This window comes from Saimiri boliviensis, chromosome 8 (genome assembly GCF_048565385.1).
Source record: "Saimiri boliviensis isolate mSaiBol1 chromosome 8, mSaiBol1.pri, whole genome shotgun sequence".
Lineage (NCBI taxonomy): Eukaryota > Metazoa > Chordata > Mammalia > Primates > Cebidae > Saimiri > Saimiri boliviensis.
Genome location: NC_133456.1, coordinates 104691556 through 104718473, shown reverse-complemented (window position 1 = coordinate 104718473; position 26918 = coordinate 104691556). Strand labels below are relative to the sequence as shown.

The window sequence follows — 26918 nt, the reverse complement described above, 5'->3', positions numbered from 1 at the left end:
AAGAACACAATCAACTTTAGCACATTTTAGTCACCCCCTGAAAAACTCATATCCTTTAGCAGTCATTCCCCATCCTCCTGAAACTGGAGCCCTAGGCCACCACTAATCTACTTTCTGTCTCTATAGATTTCCTATTTTGGACATTTTGATCAAAACGGAATTATACACTATGTGGTCTTTTGTGACTAGCTTCTTTCACACTGTATAACATTTTCAAAGTTCATCCATGTTTTAGCATGAACCATTACTTGATTCTTTTTTAATGCCATATAATATTCCACTCTAAAGATAAACCACATTTCTCTGTTTACCAGTTGATGGACACCAAAGTTGTTTCTACTTTTAAAATTAAAAATAATGATTATATTTTGCTATTTGTATATGTTATTATAAATGACTGTAGGTATATTCACATACAAATTTTTCTGTGGACACATATTTTCATCTCCCTTGAGAATCTATCTAAAAATAGAGTTGCTGGATCAGATGAACTCTCCATGTTTAACTTTTTGAGGAACTGCCAACTGTTTTTCAAAGTGACTGTACTATTTTACATCTCCACCAGGAGTGTATAAGGGTTCCAATTTCTCCACATCCTTGTCAAAATCATTATCTGACTCTTTTTATTATATCACCCTATGGGTGTGTCCTTTGGTTTTTTGTTTTGTTTTGTTTGCTTTTTTTGAGACAGGGTCTCACTCTGTTATCCAGGCTAGGGTGCAATGGCACAATCATAGCTCACTACAGCCTCTACCTCCCAGGCTCAAATGATATTCCCACCTCAGCCTTCTGAGTAGCTGAGACTACAGGCATGCATCACCACACTCAGCTATTTTTAAATTTTTTTGTAGAGATAGGGTCTCACTATGTTGCCCAGGCTGGTTTCAAAATCCTGAGCTCAAGCAGTCCACCTGCCTTGATCTCTTAAAGTGCTGGGATCAGGTGTGAGCCACTGTGCTCAGCCTCCTTTGCCCATTTTAAAAATCAAGTGATTTAATTTTGAGAAAGTTATTTTTTTTTTCTTTTGTTGTTTGTGCTTTTTGTGTCATATTTAAGAAGGCTTTGTCTAAATTGAAGGGCATAAAGACTAGCCCTGTGTTTTCTTCTAAGAGTTTCCTGGTTTTAGCTCCCACACTTCGGTCTATAATCCAATTTTAGTTAATTTTTGTGTATGCTTTAAGGAAGGGGTCCAGCACCATAACTTTGCATGTGGATATTGAGCACCATTTGTTGAAAAAATGATTTTTCTCCATTGATATGCTTTGGCACGATTTTTATACATCAATTGGCCATAAAACTATGTGTTCACTTCTAGCCTTTCAATTGTATTCCATAGATCTATATTTACATCCTTACTTCAATAAGATACTGTCTTGATTATTGTAGCTCTGTTCTAAGTTTTTCTTGATTATTGTAATTCTGTTCTAAGTTTTGAAATTAGGAAATGTGAGTCCTTCAACTTTGTACTTTTTCAAGAATACTTTGGTTATTCTAGTTCACTTGCATATTCATATGCACTTTACAATCAAATTATGCAACTTTTTTAAAGAGCCAGCTGGGATTTTATGGGGACTGAGTTGAATCTTTCTATCACTTTAGGGAGTATTGCAATGTTAACAATAAATGTCCTTCCATTTATCTAGGTCTTTTTAAATTTCCTTCAACCATAGTTTACAGTCTCAAAGGACAAGTTTTACACTTATTTTTAAAACTGTATTCCTTGATGTTTGTTATTTTTAATGCTATTGTAAATGGAATTGTTTCTTGATTTCATTATTAAATTGTTCATTGCTGGTGTATAGAAAAAGATTTCTACATTTTGATTTCATAACCCACAATTTATTGAATATATTAGTTATAATAATTTTGTATGTGTGTGGATTCCTTATGATTTTCCATATACAAGGTCATGTTATCTGTGAATAGAGTTTAATTCCTTCCCTTTCATTCTGGATGCATTTCATTTCTTCTCCTTACTTAATTGCTCTAGCTAGAATTTACAGTGTAATTCTGAATAGAAGTAGTGAGAGCAGATGTCCTTGTCTTTTTATTGACCATAGGGGCAAAGCGTTTTTAGTGTTTCATAATTAAATATGATGTTAGATGTGGGGTTTTAAATGAATGTCTATTATCAGATTAAGGAAATTGCCTTCTGTTCCTAGTTTGTTGAGTGTTTTATCATAAAAGGATGTTGAATTTTGTCAAATATAGCAAAATCCAGATCTCACATCTATTGAGGTGATCATGCAGTTTTTGTTCTTTATTTTATTGGTATCATGGTATTACATTAATTGATTCTGGGGTTTTATATCAACCTAGAATTCTTGGGATAAATCCCACTTGGTCATGATATATAAATCCTCTTTTTATGCTAGATTCACTGAACCAGTATGTTGTTGAGGATTTCTGCACATATATTCATAAGACATGTTGGTCTACATAAACTACTTTGATTTCCTGTAACAGATTTGAAGACAACAACTCATAATATTTTTTAGAGTATACAACCAAATACAAATTCAAAGATGTTTCCCACTTACCTCAATATAATCTGTTTCACAGTGGCCAGAACTTCCAATTTCAAAGACAGTGAAGTTGAGAAGAATGATTCGGCTTTGGGGTTGGTGGATGGTCCATCTACATGTTCTTTCTCCAGGATACACATTAGGAAAAAAAGGCGAGCGAATGACCCCTTCTCCAGTTAATTCACCCCCACAAGCTGTAACCATAGAAATTATAGTGTTTATCCAGATATTAATAATTTAATCTCAATTTTACTGTAAAATCTAATACTGCCTAAGGAGACAACAGAATATAACATTTCTACGAGAATATTTTCCACTTGCCACTTGAGGACATAAAATGACTAAATTATTTCAAAGTATTAAAATGTTACCATCAGGTAAATTAGACATTTAAAAATTAAATATGTTTCCTTACCGACTTGATAAACAGCTCGGAAACTAGCTTTTTCAACAGAAGCATCTATTTTAAACCTGATCCACACACTATTTGTAATGGATTTAATGTGAGAGATGGTTCCATTACCACAGACTTTACCAAGTAAGGTTCGGCCATCTCGAACCTAAAGAGAAAAATAAAATAGAGATATAATTTTAATCAAGAAACTTATGTTGGCAATGGTGGCATTACCTGGAGATTAGAAAATGGCAGATTCAAAATGAATGATAATCTTATTCGAGTTACATATTTCTATTATTTTCAAAAACAGTGGGTCATTTTTTCATTTTTAAGTACAATGCAATAACATGAGATACTGATAAACTCTTAAGCCAATAAAGTACAAAAGCATAAGAATTTAAACAATGTTCTCCTAATAATTTTCGTAATGTCAGAGAGGAAATAAATTCACAATTTAGACTACTTGGAAATCAACAAAAAATGAGAATACCACATAAGAAAAAAACACATGTGTTAGCCAAATCTGCAATCAAAGAAAGTTATAAACTAAACTACTTCTGTCATTGAAAGAAAAAAGGAAAAACAGAAAAGTAGATGGAAGACAGAGAAAGTAAAATAATTTAAGGAGTCAACTTTAAAAATTAGAAAAAAAGGACAGACATGATGGCTCACATCTACTATTTCGGCACTTTGGGAGGCCACAGTGGGAGGATCCCTTGCGACCAATAACTGGAGATAGCTTGGGCTACATAGTGAGGCCCATCTCTACATACAATTTTTTTAGTTAGAAAAAAGCCTGAAAATGAGGAAGAATGCAGTAAAAATAAGAGCAAAACTTAATAAATGAAATACAAAAGAATATGGAATTCATAAATACATTCAAGAACTGTGTTTTCAAGAAAGGTTACAGGTGGAGATATAAAAGACAAATCTCTAGCAAGTCTAATAAGAAAACAAAAAATAAGCACAAATATACAAAATTAAAAATGACAAAGACACCAATACTAAGAATTTTTTAAACATGAAATCTATGTACAACACTATGCTAATAATTTTGACTGTTTTAAACGGGTTATTTTCAGGAAAAGTGTAATATTAAAATTATCTGAAGGAGAAGAAAAATAAGATTTGAAAAGGCGTAAGTCATGAATAAAATTGAAAACATTATCAAATAACTATGCCCATCACGCCCTCAGCCCCCAAAATGGAAAAAAAAAATCTCACAAGATGCTGTACTTCTACTTGGTACGTTCTTTTAAACCAGGCGTCCCCAAACTACGGCCCGCGGGCCACATGCGGCCCCCTGAGGCCATTTATCTGCCCCCCACCCCCTCCCCGCCGCACTTCAGGAAGGGGCACCTCTTTCACTGGTGGTCAGTGAGAGGAGCACAGTATGTGGTGGCCCTCCAACGATCTGAGGGACAGTAAACTGGGCCCCTGTGTAAAAAGTTTGGGGACGCCTGTTTTAAACTTTTAAGGAAGAGATAATTCCTGTGCATAATTTATTTTATGCCATCCTAAAACACAGAATAATCTCCAACTAATTTTTGTCAGAACACTGTTATCAAATCCTATGATAGATTATAGAAATAAAAACTATAGACTGATGGCACCTATTAATAGAGACACACAAATCCTAAACACACAGTTCTAGAAAAATAAATTCACATTCTATTGCCAGTTTATATACCAGATCAAATATTTTTAAAATAATCGTGAAAAGAAGGTTAGAAATTATAAGCTATAGACTGGGTGTGGTGGCTCATGCCTGTAATCCTAGCACTTTGGGAGGCCTAGGAAGGTGGATCACCTGAGGTCAGGAGTTTGAGACCACCCTGGCCAACATGGCAAAGTCTTGTCTCTACTAAAACTACAAAATTAGCCGGTTGTGGTGGCACGCGCCTATAATCCCAACTACTCAGGGGGCTGAGGAAGGAGAATTGCCTGAACCCGAGGGGCAGAGGTTGCAATGAGCTGAGACAGCACGAATGCACTCGGGCCTGGGCAACAAGAGTGAAACTTTGTCTTAAAAAAAAGAAAGAAAGAAAAATAAATTATAAACTATAAATTAACTTCCTCAGTAGATCAAATAATATAAACTATATGATAGCTCCATGAATTCAAAAAACATTGTTAGCATTCCTATTTTATTCGAAGAAAAGGAAAATTTCCTTCATATAATAGACAACTGGTTTTAAATCAATAGCCAGCTCTTACAGTATAGTGCCCATTAACACAGTCTACGAACTGGGGTTCAAAACCTACCTCTGTCATTTTTAAACCACCTCACTTAATAACCTTGAGCAAGTTACTGTATCTAAGCTCATGTGGTTGCTGAAGCAAACGGACGAAACAATACTGTGAATTCCTTAGCCAAATGTTTGGTAATATAAAATGCTGACTAAGTATAGCTGTTGTTATTCTGGGCATTTTTAGAGCTGAAACGCTGGAGGCTGGTTACTATGAGCAGGAATTATTCAAATGATATACATACCCACTGTTCAGTAAAATTATTCTGAAGGATCCAGCCATTGAAATATTAATTCATTCACTTCATTAACATTATCAAGGCATGAATAAATGCCAGGACTGAAACAGTCACTGCTCACAAGAAACTTACAATAGGCAGGAACATTTTTGAAAAGCATGATGAGTGTGGGTTAGGGGGAGCGCAGGATGCTTCATTATTACCTAAGCAATGGTTCTCAGTAGGGACCACAATTGAGCATTTGTGAAATTTCTGAGATTATGTTTTGGGTTTTTTGTTAATTATTATCACAGCAATGGTGGGGCATTCCTGGCATTGAATAAGTAGCAAGGAACCAACCACACTAGGCAGCCTGAAATGTGAGAATCACACACAACAGGAATTCTCCTGATCCTGTGTGATATTCACATAAGCAAAAGTTGCATTGTTGGGGGTAAAATTTCAGTCTATTTTACATATTAAGCACAAACTATTTTTGCATAATTTTAATGCATACTGAATTTTCCAAGATTACAAGTAGTGTGTAAATTGAAGAAGCCTTTTTCTTTTCTTCCTTGTGGAACTGCCAAGAGTTGGTCACTATTTACGAAAAATTAGTTACCAACCCATATAACTGTGTAGCCAGCATTTGTACTGTCATATTCATAGCAATTTATGGTCCAGACAACTGACTACTTTATTTTATCTTTAAGTATAGCCTGCCCAGCTTTTCAGATAGGGAGATAAATGTGATTTTATTCTGTTACTTTGCTTTTATTTTTCCCTAATGTTACTCTTATAACTTTACATATTTTTAAATATAATGTGTCTAGTGGGGTTATATCAATGAATTTCATTTCTGAATAATCAAGGGGTGATATAAAAAAAAGTCTTGGCCGGGCGCGGTGGCTCAAGCCTGTAATCCCAGCACTTTGGGAGGCCGAGGCGGGTGGATCATGAGGTCAAGAGATCGAGACCAACCTGGTCAACATGGTGAAACCCCGTCTCTACTAAAAATACAAAAAATAAGCTGGGCATGGTGGCGTGTGCCTGTAATCCCAGCTACTCAGGAGGCTGAGGCAGGAGAATTGCTTGAACCCAGGAGGCGGAGGTTGCAGTGAGCCGAGATCGCGCCATTGCACTCCAGCCTGGGTAACAAGAGTGAAACTCCATCTCAAAAAAAAAAAAAAAAAAAAGTCTTAAAATACAGAGAACCACTGGGTTAACCAAAGACTCTGAGCTCATCCAGGACATTATGGAAAACTCAGTGGAAATAACCTTTAAGCTGAGACTTGAAGGTTGAGTAGCAGTTATCTAGGCCAAGGCGAACAGGCAGTAAAGAGAAGATTTTTCTTTTATTTTTGAGATGAAGTATCACTCTGCTATCTAGGCTGGAGTACAATGGCATAATCTCGGCTAACAGCAACCTCTGTCTCCCAGATTCAAGCAATTCCCCTGCCTCAGCCTCCCAAGTAGCTGAGACTACAGGGGCATATCACGACACCCAGACAATTTTTATATTTTAGTAGAGATTGGTTTTTACTATGTTGGCCAGGTTGGTCTTGAACTCCAGGTTGGTCTTGATCTGCCTGACTTGGCCTCCTAAAGTGCTGGGACTACAGGTGTGAACCACTGCTCCTGGCCAGTAAAGGAAGAAAGATTTTAAAAGGATGCTATTCAAAGTTGGTAGGAATATGGTAACACAGTTACTCTCATCCGCAACTGCTGGAAGTATAAAGTTCTGGAAAACAACCTTACAATATGTATTAAGGATATTTCACTTCTAATGCTGTATCACAAGGATATTCAAGATGCAGGCAAAGACACACACAGATCCACTCAAAGTTTGCTGTAAAATAATAAGAATTGCAACTATTCTAAAGGCCTAAAAATAGTGGAGTGATTAAATAGTGATTCAGCCATACAATACAGTCTGACACAGACATGAAAAATCACATGCCTCTCCAGTGACTCAGGCTCATACTAGTTCCTTTCTCTGAGCTCTTACAACATCTACAACACAAATTTCGCATACTGTAGTAAAGCTATGCTAAATTTCTCTCTATCAAACAGCAAGTCTCTGAGGGAAGGGAAAATTTGTTTGCCCTTCAGCATCTCATACAAAAAAAAAGCTCTGCAAATCAGTATTTGACAAATTCTTGTTGATTCATTAATTTTAAGGTGCACTGTAATGGTTCAGCTTTTGTTAGAGATAGAGACATACTGCAGTTCTTGAAAACTAGAAAGCATGAAACACAGAGTAAGTTATCACCCTGCTCTCTAATTCTCCAGGGTTCTATTTGCTTCTTCGAAGATTATAGTCTCTCTTTTCTATTTTGCCCATTAGAAAATGACAAAAAGGGAAAAAAAACAGCCAAACAGCATCGCTGCAAACTAAAGTGGGCCATTCCCCTGGGCCATGACTAATGAAATTCAAGGATCTTAGCAAGGAGAAAGGCAGCTGCAGTCCAAGTGTTTTAAGAGGAACTTACAGGGCTCAAGGGCCTTGAACCTAGAAGGTGCAATTGATTTTGGCTCTGCTCTCTCTCTCTCTCTGTGGAAATGAAATCTTATTAATTCTGAAAGCCTATATTCTCCCTGGATCCCAGACATGGCCGTACTTTAACTATAAATACGACTCCTTTGAAAGAGATACCAGAATAAAATTCATCAAATATTCTAAAGTCACCCTAACTACCTTTGCAGCACATCTTCCATCCAATAATCTAGGACTTGATAAATTTGCACCCCCACCAAAAAAAAGAAATCTCTTTCCTTCGTGCTCATAAACTGGTATGGAAGACATTATTTTACAGTTATTCACTTCCTTTCCTGTAAAAGGATTGACTGTCTATGTTTTTTGCCATGTGACTTGCAGTAGCACCATAGGGAGACTTGACACATATTCTTACCATTGACTGTGGGCTTAGCCATAGGACTTCCTTTGCCCAACAGAATATGAGCAAAACGGATACAACAGTTTCCAAGCAGACGCTTTGGAAGTCGCTGCATAATTCAGCCATCTTTTACTTTTCCCCCCACAAGACCTAGAGCCTGGGTCCCAGGATGGTGGAGATGTAGGAAACAGAACTGCAATGGATCCAAAACTAATGTGCTAATGTGAACAAGGAATAAACATGACGTTGGAAACCACAGACGTTTTTTGTTATTGTTTCTGATTTTTCTGTTTGTTGTCACTAATTGTTTGTTACCACAGCACAACCTAGAGAAAGATGACGAATACCTGAACCTGGTTTGTGCAGAAAAAGTGAATTTTCCTAAGTCAGGTGAAGCCATGCCACGATCACTTGCAGGGGACTCACAATGAATTCATTCTTTTTAGTGAATCACATTTGCAAAGAAACAACAAGGACCAGTTCAGCTTCCTAGTGTTTCGTGGACCAGGTTCAGATTTCTTGTGGATTGCCTTATTCATCCAGCAAACACCGAATGTTTCAGGCCCCAGGATGGTTAGCCTACGACGTATTCCAAATGGCTTTTGATTTTTACATTCATCAGATTAAACTAGTTCCTGAGGAGAAACTACTCATAAAAAACTGAGTTTTTGTAAAGAAATTATTTTCTACAGAGAGCACTAAAATGTACCGGGCTGAGAAACACCGTTTACATGAAATTTTAAATGTGGTCTCTTGAGCCCAGTGAGTGGTGAGCTTTAACATCTGGAATGAGTCAGGTCCCAAAGCCATGTCTTAATACGCATGCTCATTTGTCTTCCTCTGCTATGAATCCAGATTTGTTTTTATACTATAATTTCTAAAATAAGTAGTAGCAAATTATAATTCAAAGCCAACCAAATATGCTGGCACCAAGGCTTGGTCCATCTGAAAGCTGAAAACAGACCCACACCGTATGGTAGCGTTTAACATGTGGCTTCCTGTGAAGTGAGCATCAGGCTGACATACATCTTAGCTAAGTAAAGACTGGATCTTACAGAGGAGACTTGGGTTAATCTGGGTGAGCAGGAAAGGAATGTGGCCCTGACTCCATGAGAGAATAAGGGGGTGAGGAGGATAAGAGAAGAGAGAACCCATTTAGAATCTGAAAATCCTTTACTTTGGTTATTAGCCTTTGTTCTTTATTAGTGTATTTCATGATTTTAAAATTTATATTTTAAACCTTTTCATACCTTGTGAAACAATGCCCCTTCTAACATCTCTATTAATAAATTTATCCTTTATCTGATCTTTTAAAATCTGATGTTCTAAAATCAAGAACACATGAATCAGTTTTACCAAGAAGTGCCTTCCTTCGTTATTGGAAACTCCAGTCGGTGACCTCCTCCTACCCTCTTCTCCTACCCATCATCATCATCATTATCGTCATCATTATCCATCATCATGTTAACTTTAGTGAATATTCGTTACATGACAGGCACTGTAAAAGGAACAATTTAATTGTTCATTCTTGCATATAGAATATAACCCAGGCTCCTTATCTCAGCCTACAAAGCACTTCAGGGTCTAGCTCTTGCTTAACTCATATTTCTCTCTTCCATCCCTGTGTGATTCCAGCCACCCTGGTCTATTTTCAATTATTTTAGTTTATTTTTTCCGACTTCGGTTACTAGGGCTGGGTTAACACGTCTATCTGGAGTCCTCCTTCTCTCAGCCCTTTGCATTGCTAACTCCTTGTCTGCAGATCCCACAAAGAGAGCCTGCAGATGAGAAGGAGTCAGCAACGCAAAAAGCCTTGAGAAGTAATCTCAGACTGCTCCACTGAAGTCAGCAGCCCTGTTCTTTTCTCTCACAGTATTGCTTCTTTCCTGCCCATACTTATCCCCCCCTTGAAATTATGTGGTGTGTGTTTACTTATTTCATATCTATTTTATATACCCATTCCCTAGCATGGTGACTGGCACCTAAGTGATCTGATAAATATGAACAGATAAATGAAGGAATGGTCTCCTTTAGTCCCTTTTAGGAAAGTACTATTACTATCCCTATTTCACATCAGGAAACTATGACTTACAGCCATCTTGCCTTTAGTAATACAGAGAGCTGAAATGTTTTATCATGTTTCCATGCAATATTGTTTCCATCTTATATCAGAAAAGTACTGGCCATACTCTCTATGTGGCCTAGGAATTTGTAGTGTTCTTGATGAATGGTCCATTCATCTCCTCTTATTTCTGCTCACTGCTCTACATCATGCTTGGTCATGGGTTTGATGTTTCTACACAAGCATGCAAATCCTACAAACACAGCAAAAATGTATTCTATACAAGTTCTCACAACTCCAAATTAGGTGTTCTAACATCTCTCAGTCTTTTTCCAGGCTCCCACTACTCCAACCTACAGAATTATTTGACTAGAAAAATGGTGTATCTTTTTCCTTCACCAGAAGGCATCAGGATGGCCCAGCAGTTGTGGAAAACCTGGGCTAACAACAACAGAGCTCAGAGTCTAACCAAATCTTCCTAGTCTCCGTCAAGACCCTGAATCCAATATGCTCAAGAATGCAAGCGCTTGAGCATCTCCCCCTTTTCCCTTTATCCTACCCTCTCTAAAAAGATGCTTTTCTGACCTATAATTAATTTCAATACTGAAAAACACACTACTACTCAGCCTATGTGGTGTGTTTGCTTGCCGTGGCTACATTCAGTTCCAGCCCTTGTTCTTTTTCCGACATTTAGGTCTGTATTCTGTGAATGGCAGCCATGAGACTCTGAGCAGCAGGTCTATTTGAGGGAAGCAAGTGCCTCATGCAGACCGCAAGTCCTGGCTCTCCCCCACCCAATCCCAAGGTCATAGCTGAATCACTTCGATGCCTAAGAAGTCACAAAAGGAGTTCCTTTGTGAATTTGAATTCATCTAAAGACAGGCAGGAAATGTGGTAGTGCTACTTAGGGCTAAGCAGGAGCGGGGTGGAGGGGGAGGTAGAAAGAAGGCGGGAGAGGAAGGTGGTGAAAGAAAAAGATTCAGACAGAGGACAGACCCTCATGCCTCAGCTTCTGCTCTCCTACTTTGCCAATTACTTCGGTTCTCTTCTTTTAAATCTTAAAGGTTTTACCAGGGAGTTGAGTTTCATCACATCTCATAGGTTTTGATACACAGCATTTCCTGTTTGTTATTTTCTATGTTGTCTTTGATTTTTCATTTCTTTCTCAATCCAATGATTATTTTGGAGAGAGTTCACAGGTTTCCAAGCACTTGGGCATTTTTAAATGTTTATCAACAATTTTGGATTATATTGTAAAGATATGTGCAATTTCTGCCTTGTTAACTTACTGGGATTTTCACAGAGGTCTAAAATATGATGAATTTGAGGTTCAATGCCACTTGTAGAACAGGTATATGCCCTAGATTTCAGAAAATAAATGTAATGTAAATTACTCCTTCTTGTTTTATGGATTATATTTTTCAACTTTTCTGTTTGTATTTGCTTTCCACATTTAAGAAAGGACAACCTCCCAGAAGCCTTTCTCTTTCTCCAGAAGGCACATCGCTCTCCCTGTCCCTTATCAGCCTCTCTTATAGAGCTGGCTTTCCAATTCCTCAGTGTCTTCAGGGAGAGGAGGCAGATAATTTGGGACTGGTCAAGGAGATTTGGTGGACGAACAATTCTACTCATTTCCCTTCTAATCCTACCTCAAGTCTTTACCTTAACATCCTATAAGCTTCTGAATTTATTATTCAGCCTATAACTTCCATTCTCTGGGATTAAAATTAAACTTTCATTACTACCTATGTGTCCTTCACTCAGAGTTCTGATGGCTTAAATCACTTATGAAATATTAATGAGAGGTGCTGCTTTTTATTCTGGCAAGATGCTTCCCTCACCTTCATTGAACTATCCTATACAATTTAAAAGTGCTCTTCGACAAAAATAGATGGACTAACAATTGATCTGTTCTTGTATTCATTCATTTGTAGCCATGTCACATCTTCCATGGGTAATGTGTATCTTGAAAAGTCGAAGTTTCACTTGAGAGAGTTATATAAATCTAAGAATTAATATGTTAATGTGTGTTTCTTGTGTTAAAAAGAGAAAGATACACTACACTGGGTTAATACCATTCTTATCTTTTGCAGTTAAAATCTCTTCTTTAACTAATGCTTATGCAACTCTCTTACTGAGCAAAATTAAGTCTTTCAAAACCACAGTACCGTGAAAGATATCCTCTCAGCAATGGTACCTTAATCTTCATTTGAAGGATATGTTTGCCTTACAACCAAGGCACCTAAAACCACAGAATGAGAAGATCTAGGATTCTTTAACCTATTGACAGGGAAAGTAAATGTCCTTAGGATCATTCTCCCATATCTCTGTAGAATTTCTTTTCTGTTCTCCAGTCTTTCTAAAATTTTGGGTAGACTGCTTTTACTCATAAATGGAGTTAGTAAAGGACAAATTCAGCCCCCTCTAAACCACCAAAGTATTAGAAATACCGACATTTTAAAAAATTCTTTTTCATAAATATTTCATTGTTTAGAGATAGCTTTAAAAAATGAAGCCATCATTTTAGGGAACAATATATTGAGTCATAATAATGTCATTAGAATTTGGTTCCCATATCACTTTCTTCTATGACCACTATCTGAAGAATATCAAGAGAAGTGAATATACTTTTTAGAAAATGGGTTCAGTTCATAAATTTTCCCAATGGATAGAGATGATTTAATGACAAGATCTTTAATCAAAGTCAATGTACATTTATCTAGAAACTCATAGAGGCACATCTAAGTTTTACTTTGACAATAGCTAGAGTTTGACCTCTGCGGGCCTCAATTTCCTCATTTGTAAAATTAAGGCCCTTGCTGATGCCAAAATTCTACAAATTGGCTGGTTGTATTCTTTTAGGTTGGTGGTTAAAGATATAATAGGAAAATCTATCTAACTACTAATATTTAAATCACCATATATGACCTGTCCTTCTGAATAATACAGTTTTTAAAAATTTTTTCATCAACAATTACTGCCGAAAATTTGGTCAAAACTTTGAAGATATATGGTTACATCGGAATGTAGAAACCTCTCTGGCCAACTGTGAGAGCCACATTGGCTGTCTCTGAACTGATAAATTCAAGACTAGAGTTAAAAGTTAGGTCCAGAAAAACCTTGTACTTACAAAATATTTTTAATTCTTCATGCTTCTTTTATCATTTACTTCCCTGATTTTATCCCCCACCCCCAAAGTTTAGAGTAATAAATAGGGCATCTTACTGAAGTAGGAACTGAAGGATCCAGATAAAGAATTATCCAAGGTTATACAGTCACCTAACAAAAGAACTAAAACAAGAAGTTAGGTGCACTAACTCCAATCTCATTCTGTCTACAAAACATTCCACCATTCTGGTTTATGAAATTTAATCTTCCAATGCTAGTTTTATGATTTTTTTGTGTGTGTGTGCTAACTGTTCAGAATAATTCAGAGGAGTTCATGGAGTTGCTCACTGAAATTCAGTTACGGTGTTCTGCAAAGCCTGAAAGGATGATAGCCATTCAGAAGTACTGATAGTTCTTTAGAAAGACTAGAACTGCCATGAGGGCTTTAAGAGAAAGGGCTCCAAATCTCCCTAAAAATTAGAGTTACATTCTTGCCTATCTGAGAAAATCATTATGCTTGACTTAATGGTTTAGTCTTGTGATCAGAGAGCCAGGTGTGGAATCGGGTCATTCATGAGATTTTCCTCCCTGTGGAAGAGGAAACACCTCTTGCAGTCAAAGTCGCACAATTGTATTCTGTTCTTATTGATGATTGGTACAGATGGATCTCCTACATTCAAATCCCAGCTCCATTACTTGCTAGACATGTAACTATGGACCAGAAACTTATCTGGGCTACAGTTTCCTAAGAAAACCAGATATAATAATGGTGGTTGTGAGGATTCAATGAATTAACTCACGAAAAGCACTTCCCACATGCGACAGGCAGTAATTTGACAATAATCATTATCTATTTAATTTGTTATCCCATTTTCAAGTCTTATGATAATGCCCAGAGTATAGGAAGCACTCTGTAATTGAGAGCTATTTTTACCATTCTCAAAAGTTAAAAAAAAAATGTTGATAATTTAATTTTGATTTACATAAAAATATTTAAAATTGTTTCATGGTATAAAACTTTAATATACTTTATAAAAGATTTTAGAAAACCTAAATTGAATAGATATACTCATTCTGAAATGATCTGAAACAAAAGTTTCTGGCTTTAAAAAATAAAAATACATATTCCTGTAGTGCTATGGTCAATGCACATCTTCAACTAAGGCTGGATCTTACGCTGAAGTTCTGTTTCCCATGTCTAAACGTAGAAAGGCATAGGTCACATAGGTTTTTCCTGGATGAATAAATGGATTTAATTTGCACAAACAAAACTGTAAATTCTTCTCTAGTTTATGTAATATGATTGTGCCCAAAAAGCAGTATTTTATCTTGCTCAACACTTTAATTTGTGGCTTGGCCAATAATTAAGCAAAAGAAATACCAGGCCCTGCAAACAAAAAATGGCTGTCTCTATTTCAAATATTCCCTGTATTACAATCATTACCCACACTTAAATCAAAATTAAAGATTCTGGAGGAGAGCAAGCAGAATAAACTAAGGAAAAACCCTAACCTCCAAAAAAAGAGTCATTCAACACTTTTTTGCCACTGACGGGCTGGGTCACCTGGCAAATCCCTTCACTCTCCTGGGTTGAGTTCTTTCCTGTATTAATTACTCTAGATAATAAATCTTTATCTTATTAGTACATCCTATTAGCCTTCCTTATTTGCCTGTACCTTCGTTATTTGAGCTTAGTCATTACTGCATTTCTAACAAGATCTCAGGTGATCTGGCTGCTCAATGGTGATGAATCATGTGAAGACCACCACTCAACAGAATATAAAAATGTTGATGAGGCTGGGCGCGGTGGCTCAAGCCTGTAATCCCAGCACTTTGGGAGGCCGAGGCAGGTGGATCACGAGGTCGAGAGATCGAGACCATCCTGGTCAACATGGTGAAACCCCGTCTCTACTAAAAATACAAAAAACTAGCTGGGTGTGGTGGCGTGTGCCTGTAGTCCCAGCTACTCAGGAGGCTGAGGCAGGAGAATTGCCTGAGCCCAGGAGGCGGAGGTTGCGGTGAGCCGAGATCGCGCCATTGCACTCCAGCCTGGGTAACAAGAGCGAAACTCCATCTCAAAAAAAAAAAAAAAAAATGTTGATGAATGTCATCAAAGGGTGACTGAGTAGTAAAAGTTACCTCAATGTAATTCTGAGAACTGTCACTCTGGCATTCCAGCTCCACGTGGGTGAAGTTGACTTGTACTTGTTCTCCCTCGGGCTGCTCTATAATATAGACGCATTGCCTTTTGTGAGTGAAAGGCCCAGACAACTCAGGCAGGAAAAGTTCACCCTGTGGGTCTGTGTAGTTCCCTCCACAACGCAGATCAGCTATGAACAGGGAAGAGACGAACAGGTCACGGCGATGGAAGTGGTCTGGCTCACAGGCATTGGATCCAGTTTTTAAAAATTTATACACACACACACACACACACACACACACACAAATACACAAATACACACAAGCATATACCCACTTTATTCACCTGTACAGGTTTGTTCCTCTAATTTTAAGATTTTTAATTTGATGTGTGTTTGTGGGACATCCCTGTAGTGCCTAAAGATATAAATGCAGAGATGGCCGAGTGGTTCATGCCTGTAATCCCAGCACCCTGGGAGGCCAAGGTGACCAGATCACAAGGTCAGGAGATCAAGAACATCTTGGCCAAAATGGTGAAACCCCATCTCTACTAAAAATACAAAACTTAGCTGGGCGTGGTGGCACACACCTGTAGTCCCAGCTACTATGGAGGCTGAGGCAGGAAAATCACTTGAACCCAGGAAGCAGAGGTTTCAGTGAGCTGAGCGCCACTGCACTCCAGCCTTGTGACAGGAATAAAATTCTACCAAGAAAGAAATGAAAGCGAGAAAGCAAGAAAGTGAGAAAGCGAGAAAGAGAAAGAGAGGAGAACGAAAGAGAGAGAGAGATGCAGAGATGTGTGATCTGGCTTCCAATCTACCATTCTCATCTATAAACTGCTCTTTAAGTGCATTAATGCTCTGCTTCATTCCAGTAAGATTTGAGATGGTTTATAGAAAACATATAACAAAATAAACTATGGAACTGTATACACGAAGCAGATTAAAGAAAAAATGAATACAGAACAGCAACATGTAGCCACGGGGAGTTGATTTGCACAGAAAACAATTGAAAGGGCCACAGGGGGTTGGCATCAGATTCCACCGAAAGAAAAGGAAATGAAGAAAGGGGAGAAGTAAAGATGTTGATTTTTTTACTTTTCCTGATACTGAAACTTAAAAGGTATTTTTCCTGTGAATTCTCATTAAGGGCACAATGATAAATGTCATCAACAAAATCCTCCACTGACCTAAAAAAAAAAAACCCAAATCATAGAGCCTTTCCTGTGTTTTGCTGCTTTTTAAGGTATCAAAGTAAGTTGAGGTCACAACAGTTAGCAGTATTTTGCTGGCAGTGAAGCTCTAGGATCTGGAACTCTGTGATGCTGGACACCAGCCCTGACCCATGTGCAGCTGGATTTGAGCCGAGGATAAAATCCAGAGAGACTGCACTGCTCACATGCATAAACCTCTCTCACAACTAAACACCAAACACCATGAGGGACCTGGTGTCCTGAATTACTTAATTTTGGGTGCCTCAGACCTCTTTATCATGATGTGGATCCCATAATTTAGGGATCAAAGGGTGTTGCAGCATTGGGAAGATAAAGGAAAAAACTGAAGCTTTGAGAGAAATATTTATAAAGAAATGTTATTGGTCCAAGAAAGTCAGTCATCCTCTGAATCACATTAAAATAGAAAAACAGATGTAAGCATAGCACTGGCCTTCAAGTTCCTGTTAAGCTCCCAACTGGTAGGTTACTTACAAGGTGATGTTAAGTAGGTGATATGGAAGCCTTGGTCACTAATTTGGGAGTCAGAATGGAAATGAATTCTGGCAAAGGGGCCGGTGGTCTGCAGTGGTGGGACAGAAAAAGTGGTGCAGAACTTCCCGAGAACCGGGTCCTGATACAAGGGACCATCTCGAATCTAAAACAAAAGAATGAATCATTAAGCTCAAAGTGGTCATTTTTTGTTTTTGTTTTTTAATCAAACAAGGTCATTTTGAATATTAACTTCAGAAAATCTGTCATTTAAAAGTGATCACTCAAGGAAGTTCCCCATTCTCATCCATCTCTAACACATGGCTGAGGTGCAGCAAAGGGAGCTTCCTCCCACCACCCCAGCGCCTTCTCTCTGTCTGAATTTCATTTCCAAGGCAGGACATATACTTTGAATTTTTCTCCTGATGTTACTAATCAAATATCTTTCCTCTTTGATTTTTTTTTACATTATAAATTCTTAGTGATCTAGAAGAAAATTGATATAAGCAAAGAAAACAGAAGAAGTAACACCATTGATGTAACTTGGTCCAGGTTTTCAGAAGGATCAGAGGTAGAAAGGAAGTGCCATCAGATTAGACACAACATAAAGACAGCTTAATGAATTTTAAAAGGCAACTTTGATATTAATTAAGTAGTACAGTAATAATGATATGACCTTAGAAATCCTTTTTTAATTGGTGGGTTTTCATCTATTATGTAATCATGTCGGTCTCTGTATCATTATCTTAAAATCGCAAATTCTATACTATATAGACCATGAACTAAAGAATATTTTAATACAGTCAATTTTGTCTATTCAAATTATTTTTCTTATTGACAACAAAGTTATATGACAGCATTATATTATTTTAATATTTAACTGGTTCTTTGAAATACTGTGGCTTGATGAGAAATGAGAGACATTTCAATTTTGTCAGAGTGGTTGACACTTTCTATCATGTGGTCTCCAGAAATAAATGTGTAGGAATTTTTTTAAGCCTCTAATTTTAACTTGGAATTTATTGAAAATTAATTTGAAGATAACTCATTTTTCTGTCAACATCTAAATGACCGTTTTGCAGAAATTTTCCGGAGAGAGACAGATCTTCCAGTCATTCCCAAAGGTTTCAGATCCATTACTGGTGAATTACTAATGAGTTTTACTTGCAGAGCCTCTTTTTGACAGCCACATCCTTCTATCCTTTATGAATAATTCCATTGAACCCCATCCCTCTCTAATGGACTTGGAAATGCATTTTGTCTTTTTAGCACTACTGTAAGGGGCTGAGATTTATGCTGATAAAAAATACAGGATAACCTAAGAACTCAATCTTCTCCATTATCTTGTCAGTCTACAAATGGAGAACAAGTCTTTTCGATGCACCTACATACAAAAGGCATTTGAATATAAGAGCCTTTTCTCCTCCTCCATATTTTAATCTTTTACTAATGAGTAAGCAGGAGGAGCTTTGGCTGATACCCCTCTTCTCAGTGATAATGATTCATTTATTCTAGGAACTTAACTCAGTTCAACATAATCACTATTATTTATTTTTCCTTCCTTCCTTCCTTTCTTCCTTCCTTCCCTCCCTCTTACCCTCCTTCCTTCCTTCCTTTCTTCTTTTCCTTGTTTCTTTCCTTTTCTTTTCCTTCCTTCCTTCCTTACTTTCTTGCTTTCTTCTTTCTTTCTTTCCCAGAGTCTTACTCTGTCACCAAGACTGGAGTGCAATGGCACGATCTCAGGTCACTGCAACCTTTTCCTCCTTCCTGGGTTCAAATGATTCTCTTGCCTCAGTCTCCCGAGTAGCTGGAATTACAGGCACCTGCCACCTTGGCCGGCTAGTTTTTGTATTTTTAATAGAAATGGGGTTTCACCATGTTAGCCAGGCTGGTCTCGAACTCCTGATCACAAGTGATCTACTGCCTCGGCCTCCCAAAGTGCTGGGATTTCAGGCATGAGCCACCGCACCCGACCTCTTCATGGAATACTACAGTTAAGTTGTGAAATGCCTTGCCAGTTTACCACAGGTAACTGAAGGTTTGAATCTGCATTGATGGAGCTGGCTATTACTGAGTGTTTACTTAATAAATTCTTCATTCTCATGGCAGGGGTGTGGGTATCCAGGTAACACCATGGCAGGGCAAGGTAATCTGTTTCCTAGATTCAAATGGAACCCAGGAGAAGAAGCAACAAACGGGCACAATTAAAATTAGAGACTTTGTAAGACTGACTGACTATTGAGAATAGGCACTGACTGACTATTGAGAAATAAACCAAACTACTGCTAATATTTTGGGGTCATCCATGGGCATAGCTAGAACATAGTACCCTGAGTCCTAATCATATCACGATATGTTCTACCTAAATATAATCATTTACCTCAAGGTAATCTTTGTTGCAGTCATCATGGTGCTCGAGGCTCAGGGTCCCAAAAGTAAAGGTTACCAGGAGGTCAGGACTAGTTACAACAGTCCAGATACAATCTCTTCCTGGGGGGTAGTTTCCAGGATACCCCGGAGACTTAATAGAACCGTAAGGACCAGTGAGCATACCTCCACACTCTAAAATAAGAGGGAAAAATCATGTTACATTTGTATAAATGTTATAATTCATGGAGAATGATCAGAGCCCTTGGTGTAAGAAGCCAAACTTTGTTTAAATAACTATGAGCAGTTTTCGACACCCTCATAAATTAAACAAGATGTACATTTTCCAGTTTTATAAAGTTGTAAATCTAGAAGTATTGATAAATAAATGAATCGCCCATGTGTCAAGCTCTGTGCGAGCCATGCCATGCTGACACAATTTAAACAGGGCCGAAACATCTGCAAGGTGAAGGATGAATACCAGGATTATACAGTCATCTTTTTCACTTTGAGAATATTAATTTCTGTATGTGAAATTATTTAAAATTCCAGAACTTCTGCCAACCCCTATGCATTTCAACAAACCAGATCACTTTGCATATTAAAATGGTTAAGCACTACATAATTTTCATTTGAGGAAGTTTCTTAATACTATCCTATAGTTAGAACATTCATTTTATAAATCAAGATATTCAAACGTCTGTAGTGCTCGAGCCACTGTTCCAGAAATGGGGCAAGTGAGGGACTGAGCCAGGCTTTCTGATGCTGACCCCACTACCGTCCTCATTATACCACATCACCTCCCTAACGTCGCTCACCAGTGACTGGAAGAAGCTGTTCTTCATTAATACGCACGTTTATTTAACAAAGAATCTATAGTGGCTTAGATTTCTATGAGAAATGCTAGTGTAAAATCAAACGATAGAAACACTAAATAATAAAAATTTAGATTATAGTAATACAGACATTAGAAATAAGTGATAAGGTAACATTTTAGATGTGTAAGATATGAAATGTGCATAGCTATATAGGTTATTCAAATAAAAATTTTGCTGCCAAAGTAAAAAGTGAAACAAATTAGTTCCATGAGTCTCATTGTTCCTACTGAGAAAACATCTCAGTTCCTCAGAAGAAGGTGCATTTCCCAGTGTAATACTTTAAAAGTTACCAGTTTTAAAAGCATAAAATACCATAAGCAAAGTAAAAGATTAACAAAATAAGAAAAAATGCAATATACAACAGGCGAAAGGCCATTCTCCTAAAATATAAAGAACTTCTATAAAGAATAGAGATATGATAGAGTGCACTGAAGAAAGTTCAGACGTCTCTTAAACATACGAAAGGATGTTCAACATCACTTGTCACAAAGAAGGTGCAAATAAAAACTTCACTGAGATGACATTTCTTACACCTCAGAATGTTAAAAATCTAGTTTTGGAAACAAATTATTGGAGAGGCTGTGGGAACATAGGCATTCTCATATATGGCTAGAGAATGCAAAATGGTACAATCACTACATAAAAGAATATAGCAATACCTGGCAAAAATGTATGCATTTAATTTTTTGGACCAAACAATACTACCTTTGGAAATATATGCCAAAGGTACACTGGTAAAAATGCAATATGACAAGTGCATAAGGTATTTTGCTGCAGTAACATTTGAAATTCCAAAAGATTGGGGAAAAGGCTGGGTGTGGTCTCTCATGCTTGTAATCCCAGCACTTTGGTCAGCTGAGGTAGGAGTATCACTTGAGCCCAGTTCAAGAACAGCCTGGGCAACATGGGGAGACCATGTTGCTGGGATAAATAAATAAATAAATTATAATTTAGAAATTTTAAAAATGTTGCTACAAAAAATAAAAAAATAATAATTAGCTGGGTATGGTGGCGGGTGTGTCTAGTCCCAGCTACTGGAGAGACTGAGCAGGAGGATCACTTGAGCCTGGGAGGTTGAGGCTGCTACGAACCATAATCTCACCCTGTCTCAAAAATAAAAAATAAATGCCTAAAATTTTTTAAATGACCAAAGGACTGGAAACAAGCCAAATGTCCATCAATAGAGTACCAATTGAACAGAAAATGAGACATCATATAAAGGCACACTATGCTCTGATTATGGAGTAATCTCCAGGATATATGATGTGAAAAAAAGCAAACTATAGACCAGTATGTATAGTATGCTCCTTTTTATCTAAGACAGGAGAATATACAATTATATGAGATCATTTGCTTAATTTTTAAATAGAAGGATAAATAAAAAATCAATAAAAACTGTTCTCTAAGGAGGAAGAAAGAACCGAATGGAAGGGATAGGAAAGAAAACTAGACTTCTCTTAATCTACCATACCCATTCATTTGGCTTTAGGACTATGAATATATTTTACATAATTCTAAAGCAAAATTCGAGAAAAATGAAAAAAAAAAGAAATCTTTAAAATCATAAGCAAAATGAAACTGATGAAATAATTGCATTGAGCTGACAACCATAGAGAATGTAAATATTCCAAGGGACTTTAAACACAGTAATTTGACTAAACTGCTCAAGCAAAACATAGTTTAAATATACAAAAAAAGCAAAGAAATCTTAAATGGTTTCCAGGTATCATACTATTAGTTATAATATTAGTATAGTTATTTTGAAAATGTGTATAGTATGACTAAGTATATAAATAATATGTTGATGTTATTGGGAACCAAGATTTTCACTGTATGATAGAAAAGGTACAAATGTAAAGTAAAAAAAAAAAAAACAAAAAAATGCAACTCTGTAATTTTAATATTCCAATGTAGTGTAAAATCACTATGAATATATAGTGTATTTTTTCTTTAAAAACAACAAAAAAAGTGTTTTCTAATTCTGCCCACTGAAAGGTCTAGGGACGAGGACAGACCCAGTAACTGTAGCCATCTGTAACACCCAGATTGTGAGATCTAAATACCATTTCCCACGGAAAGGGTTGGAGCTCTTTAGAAAAATCAGGGTTTTTAGTCCTGTGAGTAAATAATGGACAGGAAGAGCCTGAAACATGTTTTCAGACCAGAAAGCAAAGAAGCTTTCAAAGGTAACTGGAGTTTGGATAAAGAAGTTCAGAAACCAACTGGAAAAACTTCCCACTAACCAAACATGGAACACTTAAAAACGTCTAAAACTGATCAAAGCATGTAAAATATGCTATAATATATAAATGTACAGATATCAAAAACAAAACAAAATAAAATGGAATAGTAAGTGATCATTTTGAAGAATGCTAAGGAACCAAGTCATGAATTTGAATACTTTTCTAAAAAAGAAATAAAGAGAAAAATCAAGCATTTATCCGACCTTTCCTACAGGATCTCTGTATGACAGCAACCAAATAGCTGATATGAGTAAGTTCTACTCCATTAAAGAACGTCAAATAACAAATGAAGAAGAAATAATAAAATCAAACTGTTACCATTTTGTAGGTCTCAGTGAACAACTCATCTAAATAACAAACCTAAAGAATGCTAAAACCGTTAAAGAAAGCGCAAAAGAGGCTTTTAATGGGAAGTTCAACCTGAGGAGATCAAAACACGCTGACCAATGTTAATGTCATAATAGACAAGCAGATACCATATCTGTCCTGAAAAGATTATTGTTACCAAATAAACCCCTCTGAATTTAACCAAACTTTTTGATATAAGTACCGTTTTACAACATGGCAAATGGCATGCAGAATACGAACAGCCAAATCCAAGATGTGGGATGATCTACAGAACAAACAACCCATTTCTTTAACAAATAAATTTTAACAATGGGCTGCTCTGCCTATGGAGTAGCCATTCTTTATGCCTTTACTTTCTTAATGAACTTGCGTTGACTCTATGGACTCGCTCCAAATTCTCTCCCGTGCAAAGTCCAAGAACCCTCTCTTGGGGTCTAGATCAGGACCCCTTTCTGGTAATATCTTCCTGGCAAACCCAGTAGGGATGATACTGAGGAAACCCCCGACCCACAGGAAACAGACTGCAGTACCAATTGGCAGATTGTGGATATCAACTTCTGTCCGAGTTATGAATGGCCTTCACCATGCTGACACTTTCTGACTGCACTCCTCTCTATCCTGAATACAAGAGACCCTGAAAGTTAGGCAGGAATATCATTGCCTCTATTCATCCTGAAGGAGTTACAGAAAATGGACCATCCTCCCTCTACAATCCTTAGGATTAAGGGTCCCCTTATAAAAGAGAGTGGGGAAATATATCACAGGTGTTCAAACCAGAGCAACTCCATCTTTAATAAGGGCTGGGTAAAATGAGGTTGAGACCTACTAGAATGCATTTCCAGGATGTTCAGGCAGTCATAGTTACAGGAGGATAAAGGAGGTCGGCACAAGATACAGGTCACAAAGACACTGCTGATAAAACAGGATGTAGTAAAGAAGTCAGCCAAAAACCGCCAAAACCAAGATGGTGACAAAAGTGACCTTTGGTCATCCTCACTGCTCATTATATGCTAATTACAATTCATTAGCATGCTAAAAGAGACTCCTACCTGTGCCAAGACAGTTTAAAAATGCCCTGGCAACATCAGGAAGTTGCCCTCTGTGGTCTAAAAAGGAGAGGAACCCTCAGTTCCAAGAATTGCCCACCTCTTTCCCGGAAAACTCATGAACAATCCATCCCTTGTTTAGCAAATAATCACAAAATAACTAAACGTATACTCAGTTAAGCAGTCCATGCCACTGCTCTGCTTATGGAGCAGCCATTCTTTTATTCCTTTGCTTTCTTAATAAACTTGCACTCACTTAAAAAAAAATGAACAATGGGCCGGGTGCGGTGGCTCACGCCTGTAATCCCAGCACTCTGGGAGGCTAAGGCAGGGAGATCACAAGGTCAGAAAATTGAGACCATCTTGGCTAACACACTGAACCCCATCTGTACCAAAAATACAAAACATTAGCCAGGCATGGTGGCACGCACCTGTAGTCCCAGCTACTCAGGAAGCTCAGGCAGGAGAATTGCTTGAATCTGGGAGGTGGAGGCTGCAGTAAGCTGAGATCACACCAGCCTGGGTGACAGAGCAAGACTCTATCCCCCCTCCCCGCCCCCAAAAAAATGAACAATGATTAATATCTGGTAATAGTAAGGAATTACTGTTTGTTTTAGTTTTTGTCATTTTCAGGCATGGAACAGCAAATAGCAAAGGACAGTGATCTCTGAAAAGAGAAACATATGTAGTATGTCCCATCCTCACTCAAGAATTCAAAGACATGAAGCCCAAGGAGACAGCAATACCCTTGCTACAGTAAACAAGCAACTTATAATTTAGGCCTCCCAAAGCATCTGGGGTTTTGGAGCTGCACACTATAAGGAAAGCAGCTGCATGGAAATGGCACCCCCAAAAATGCACAGGCATTTCCTTGGGTTCTTAGCTGACTCCCAAGCCGCACATGCACCAGGGAAGATGGCAGGTCTAACAGAACAGCTTCTGGGGAGGGAGGATGCTAAGAGCTGAAGACAGGATGAATAATAAATACCAAAGCAATATGCTGTTCTACTCGGGTAGGAAAAAGATACTTTTGTGAAAACTCTGAAAACTGAATTGAAACTCCAGGAAAACATGCTACAAGGGTAAGAATCATGATCTAGGAATTATGACGATCCACCAGGAAGCCTCAAGATAGATAAAAACACCAATAAAAAAGATGAGAAAATGCTGAAATAGATCCACGTATGTATTGATGAATGAATTGGGTGCTTGCTCTCTTTATTTTTTATTTGTTTAAAACTTTCATAGTAAAACTTAAAAGAAAATAGAATAATTAAAATAACAACAAAAAGAAAAAATTATTGAGTGTTCATTCAGATAAGGAATAAGGAATACTGCATGAAGGGGTGGACAATGTCCTCAGCATTTCTGCAGTAAGCTACTAGTAGAGCTTAGAAAAAGGCTGTTCAGTAATTTGATAAGGGACCAACTAAGACTTATGTTTTTTAATCCCTTCTATTTCATGCTAATTGTGTTATCTTTAAACACAAAATAAATTCTAATTCATTCTAGATTGATTTGATTTTACAGTAATTATGGCTGGGCACAGTGGCTCATGCCTGTAATCCCAGCACTTTAGGAGGCCGAACTGGATGGATTGCTTGAGTTCAGGGGTTTGAGACCAGCCTGGACAACACAGAGAAATCCCACCTCTACAAAAAACACAAAAAATATTAGCCTGGTGTGGTGGTGCACACCTGTGGTCCCAGTTACTCAGGCGACTGAGATGGGAGGATCACTTGAGCAGAGGAGGTTGAGGCTACAGTGAGCCATGATCAGGCCACTGTACTCCAGCCTGGGCAACAGAGTAAAAGACCCTGTCTCAAAATAAATAAATGAATAAAATAATTATAAAAGTAATATATATAGTCAGATCCCAAAACACCCCATGTATCCAAAAATCTAACATTGATTAAGAAAACTTAATAACCTCAAAATTTTGCTTGTTTTTTCTCCATATGTGAATATACCTGGTTGCTGTGTTTCCCATCTTACTGTAAAGCCGCTCCCATTTCTTAAGTGTTCAGAATAGAGATGAAAATAGAGAGCATTGTCACTGCTGAGGAGTTCATGAGGGAGGCTGGAGCCACAAAATCTTCCAAGTTGAAAAGCAGCGGAGGAATCTCCATCATAAATCTGAAGAAACTCATGTGGACAATTGTCCATGGATTCTAATCGGAAAAAAGTGAAAGTGATACGCAGGACCTAAAAATATAAAGGCCACATATATTATCTTTTATTTCCACATTAATTTAAAAATATTTCTCCCACTTCCTAGCAGCATTCATATTGAGGCACTTTCAAGAGATAGATCTATCATTTCCCAATTATCCACCAGTACATATGGCAATCTACATACTAAATGACTTGGCTAAATATCGTTAAAAACAAACTTTAACTAAGGTCAAAATATATCAAAAAATCTTAATGTTAATAACACAGATTTATCCCGATTTCATTAAACTTGTGAAGTCCACCAAACCAAGGTATTTCAAAAGTACTTCTAAAGCAATAAGATAAATTGGACATTTGAAACTCTACCTTGAATTCAGTTTAATTGGCTAATATTACTATTCACAGGAATGTACACCCTGATTCCCTGAATAACCTGTATCAAACACACACACATTCATCACTGCCCACCAGGGATGCTGATTCCAGAGGAGCTAAGATTCTGATGCCAGCCCGGACTGATAGGCTCAGGTGTAGGCGGAGTAGGCAGGATATAGGCATGTAAAG

At 37.5% G+C, this 26918-nt stretch overlaps 1 protein-coding gene across 3 annotated transcripts in view; it reads right to left on the bottom strand.

Moving 5' to 3' along the window:
* CUBN (cubilin) overlaps positions 1-26918 on the bottom strand; it is a 288396-nt gene that overhangs the window by 231304 nt on the left and 30174 nt on the right. For 2 of the 3 annotated variants that reach the window (XM_003930638.4, XM_074404979.1), the window contains exons 14-19: positions 26150-26384; positions 19678-19859; positions 17301-17463; positions 15596-15786; positions 2941-3085; positions 2541-2719 (exon numbers count right to left, since the gene is read on the bottom strand). In XM_003930638.4, the coding sequence (XP_003930687.3) occupies positions 2541-2719; positions 2941-3085; positions 15596-15786; positions 17301-17463; positions 19678-19859; positions 26150-26384 (1095 nt within the window). The other variant, XM_074404977.1, reaches the window with a different exon arrangement.